The sequence below is a fragment of the Morus notabilis genome, unplaced genomic scaffold (assembly GCF_000414095.1).
Source record: "Morus notabilis unplaced genomic scaffold, ASM41409v2 Scaffold698, whole genome shotgun sequence".
NCBI lineage: Eukaryota > Viridiplantae > Streptophyta > Magnoliopsida > Rosales > Moraceae > Morus > Morus notabilis.
The window spans coordinates 620,674-625,059 of NW_010358448.1; the positions used below are offsets into that span (position 1 = coordinate 620,674).

General features: G+C 33.7%; 1 protein-coding gene across 2 annotated transcripts; it reads left to right on the forward strand.

The window, feature by feature from the left end:
* The first annotated feature begins 1,960 nt into the window (after positions 1-1,960).
* LOC21403628 (NHP2-like protein 1) lies at positions 1,961-4,006 on the forward strand. 2 transcript variants are annotated; one of them, XM_024161998.1, is made up of 6 exons: positions 1,961-2,048; positions 2,658-2,719; positions 2,821-2,941; positions 3,075-3,178; positions 3,523-3,654; positions 3,766-4,006. In XM_024161998.1, the coding sequence occupies exons 2-6, from the start codon at positions 2,717-2,719 to the stop codon at positions 3,790-3,792; spliced, it is 387 nt and encodes a 128-aa protein (XP_024017766.1). In that variant the 5' UTR covers positions 1,961-2,048; positions 2,658-2,716; the 3' UTR covers positions 3,793-4,006. The 2 variants fall into 2 exon arrangements, with proteins under 2 accessions (XP_024017766.1, XP_024017765.1); XM_024161997.1 differs by having other exon boundaries at positions 3,523-4,006.
* The last annotated feature ends 380 nt before the right edge of the window (positions 4,007-4,386 follow it).

A 4,386-nucleotide genomic window follows, 5' to 3' on the forward strand; every position in this document is an offset into this window, starting at 1 on the left:
ATTATAAATTTTATTAGGGGTATTATAAAAGTTTCATTAATTGTACGATGCTGATTCTCGCACAATTTAAAAATTAAAGTTGTCTTTAGACTGTTTTTGATTTTAGCTGTAGATTCTTAAATTAAAAAAAAAACACTTTTAAAGAGATTTATTAAACATTAAAATCAGATTATGCTACAAACAAAAGTTGATTAGTTGGAAAAAAAAAACCAAACTAAGCCTATATATCACAACAAATTTGAAGCTTTAAATATGCCCGTATAGAAAATGAACATCACCCGAAGGCAAGCAATTACACAAATAGGACACGGGCCAACTGAACATCCTCGCTGAGCATCCCCAAATCACGTTAGCCAAATCAGCATTATAATTTTGGTTCTTTTCTTTTTCTTCCAAAAATGATCCACCAAATTAGTAAATTGACTGAATAAAAACTATTAAAAATCACTAAAGTTGAGTACTTTAAGGTCACTTGTCACTAATTTTTTTTTAAAAAAGGTTCACTTATTACAATCTTTTCATCTAACTAAACTAAAAATGACACGACGCAAAATTGAAAATGCGCCAATTAAGAGAAGTGAAAAATCTTGATGAAGTTGAGAAGCCAAAGCTACACGCATGAATTAGCAAAGCAAACTACTAGCATTTTGATACTTTCAACAAACCACTACAAATTTGATACTTTCAACTAGCATGACATTGTCACAGTATTAAGATAATCAATCACCACATAAAAAAGCCAACTATTTCTCGTCTAATTTAATTATAAAAATACTAGATGTTGGCATTAAGTAAGAAGCATAAAGAATGTTTCTGCAACACAGGGAAAAGAAACCAACGAACAACTAATAAGTTAGCTCCTAAATGCAGTGAACCACACACCAAATAGATATATATATATATATATATACACATATATGTATATATAGACACACACACAATATTCTGTGTGTGTAAAAGTAAAAGTCAACAGAATCGCACGATGAATCTGACCTCTCAAGCCCCGTAATTGAATATTTCGGAGTGAGAGGAGGGGCTGGCGGCTTGGTCGGAAGGGGAAAGAAGGGTGGTCAGAAAGGAGGGGCGGTGGCTCTCGGTTGGATGAGAAGAGAAGGGAGATTGGGGGGCGGGTGGTTGGAAACGTCTTGGTTGGAGAGAGAGGAGAGAGCGGCACGGCTCGTCGGAGATGGGGGCAGGTGGGCGGGGGGCTCGACAACGGTAGTTTATCAATTCATCTTAAAAGTTTAAATTATTAAGAAATTGACCAACAATAATTTTATACGTTAATACTCTCTTTCACGTGGGGACTGAATAATATATAATCGTGTGAATATATTAATTAAAAAGCTCAATATATAAATATTTAAATTTAAGATATATTAAAAATCTAACACATTATGATAATTTTAAATGAAAATAAAAAATGTAATTATAAAAATTTAAATTTAAAAGCTCCTATTTTAATACTATATTAATTTATTAATTCATCTTAAAAACTTAAATTATTAAAAAATAGACTAATAATAATTTTATACTTCGACACTTCTTCCGGTTTCGAGAGTGGGAGTGGCGGCGGCTTGTATGTTGTGAGGAAGGAGTAAGGGAAGATTTTGTCGTCATTTTTTGTTTTGTTTATTTATTTATTTTTTCTCAGATTGCTGAGTACGAATAAATTGGATGGTTTTGGGCTTCGTTTATTTCACCGATTTGAGTTTTCAGTTTTAGGTTTTTACAGTAAAAGTTATCAGAAAATGTCACATTTAATTTTTTATGCTACAGTAAAAACTCTCAAAAAAATATTACATTTCAATTCGAATTGAAAATTTGAATCCGCGAAGTGAACGAGACTCTAATTTCTAAAATAAGGGGTTTTTGGTCTTTTTGACGAGAAAGGAAATAAAGAAAAATGGAAAAGAAATAGATTTTATAAGGGAACTATTTGGAGGTTACTTGTTGTAAAAATCCCTTCTCTTTCCATTGCGCCGCTTCTTCTTCTCCCTCTCTCTCTCTCGCTCTCTGCAGCCTTCACCAACAATAATCGATCCAAGGTAAAATCTCTCGAAATCCGTCTTTTCTTTCTTTCATCCTGTAATTGATATTATCACGTTTAGAGTTTTTAGGATTTCAATTTTGTTTTTGTTAGATTACATTAGAGTAGATTATTCGGTCTTTGAATTGTGAGTGTCAGTAGGAAGAGTGAATGAAGTAGAGCACACATTTCGATGGAGTGGAACGATTCTAGGGTTCATGCTATTATTGTTGCTATGTCGTCAAACATCTTACTTCATGAAAATCTCGTTTCTTTAAGCTTCAATCTGACTGCGGGTATTACTATTGTCGTAAAACATCTTACTTCATGAAAATCTCGTTTCTTTAAGCTTCAATCTGACTGCGGGTATTACTATTGTCGTCAAACATCTTACTTCATGAAAATCTCGTTCTTTAAGCTGCTGGATTCGGGGGGGCGGGGGCTCAACTTCTAGCTTTGCAATTGATTAATAATCTTGATATTTTGATAGTCTGCAAACTCTTTTTTGTTCATATATGCAACATTTTAGCTTTGGAAACGACTAATGATTTTGATTTTTTTGATTGTTTAGCAAGCCATTTTTTTTTTTTTTGGCTAACTGCAACTTTTTGGCTTTGCAAACCGTTAGTGATCTTGATTTTTCTAGCCTCGCTTCTCCAATCCTTCTTTGACGCCGTCACGCCAACAATGGTACTCTCTCACTTTCCCACACTTTCTCGCTCTTTTTCTATCACCCGAGAAAATTCTCGATTTGATTGTTTCATTTTTGCTTTCCCGTTTTGTTTTCGCAGCCAGGAGAGGAAGTTAATCCTAAGGCGTATCCTCTGGCCGATGCGCAGCTCACGATAACCATTCTCGACCTTGTCCAACAAGCCGCTAATTACAAGCAGCTCAAGAAAGGAGCCAATGAAGGTTCGATTTTTAACTCATATTTTTTCCGATTCACACTTTCTTGTTCTTATTGATTATCCTTTTTTTTTTCTTTTTGTTGTTAATTTATTTTTTGGGGATCATTTTCTCTTTCTTTTTTTTGTTTGGATTTCAGCGACAAAGACTCTGAATAGGGGTATCTCGGAGTTCGTTGTGATGGCGGCGGACACTGAGCCTCTTGAGATCCTTCTACATCTTCCCCTGTTGGCTGAGGACAAGGTAAATCTTCTTATGCCTATTTTTGGTTAATATCTTTTAAGTGAAATCTGATTTCATGTTATGACTAGTTTTTAGTGTCAACTTAACAACCAGAGCTACAAGAAGCCTGATATGAAGTTAACTTTATAAACAAGTTGTGTAATGAAATTGGGTTAGGTTAACTTGGCTTTCTAGACTTATGGTTGTCTAACATTTTGAAATGTGATTTTATTCTTTTGATCTGTTGCTGTTCAATGTTTTTGAGTACATGCTATTGATTGTTGAAACTGGTTTTTTTTAGTTATATAAAAACTGTGCATATGATAGTTGTTTGCACCAATCACTGATTTTGTGGAACTTTCTAGAATGTTCCGTACGTTTTTGTCCCGTCCAAGCAAGCGCTTGGCAGAGCATGTGGTGTCACGAGACCTGTCATTGCCTGTTCTGTGACAACTAATGAGGGAAGCCAATTGAAGTCTCAAATACATCAACTTAAGGTAAATTTCAATTTGGCCTTTCCAGTATTTCCTGTAGGCGAATTTTATCTTATGTTGCCACTTTTGTGGTATTCTTGTCTTAATTCTAAGATGCTTTACTATAAAATGCAGGATGCCATTGAGAAGCTCCTGATCTAGACTGTTAAGACTGCTAAATTCAGTGTGATGGGCCTCTTCGATCATAGTAGTCGCATCTCTAGAGGCTTTGACTGATGAACTTGTGATATTAGAAAGGATGTTTTTCTGTTGAATTATGGAAATTTTTATTTGTGTGGGATGCAAGAAAGAATACTCAAAAATTATATTTGCATTTGTCGAGATGAATGGTGTTGATGTTATAAGCTTTACACCCTACTTAAGAAATTATATGGAAAATCTGTTTTCTTTAAAAACCTGATTCGGAAAAAGGGAAAATCTTGGGGCTTGTTCTTTTAGAGTTTAACTTGAGTATAATTCTTGAGTTGAATTTGAGTTATAATTTGAGTTGAACTTATAACTTGAGTTTGTATTTGGTTGTATACATTTGAGTTATGATTTGAGATAAAAATCTTTTTGAGTTTGTCTTTGAGTGAGTCAAAACTTGAATTTGTATTTAGATAGTATTTTAATAAAACTCAATGTTGATGAAAAATTTTAATAGGGTATATGAATCGGGTTTTATTCGTCTTTTTGTTATTAACGCATAGAAAAAAAATTATCTCAATCAGAATTAAAACGAAAAAATTATAGTAT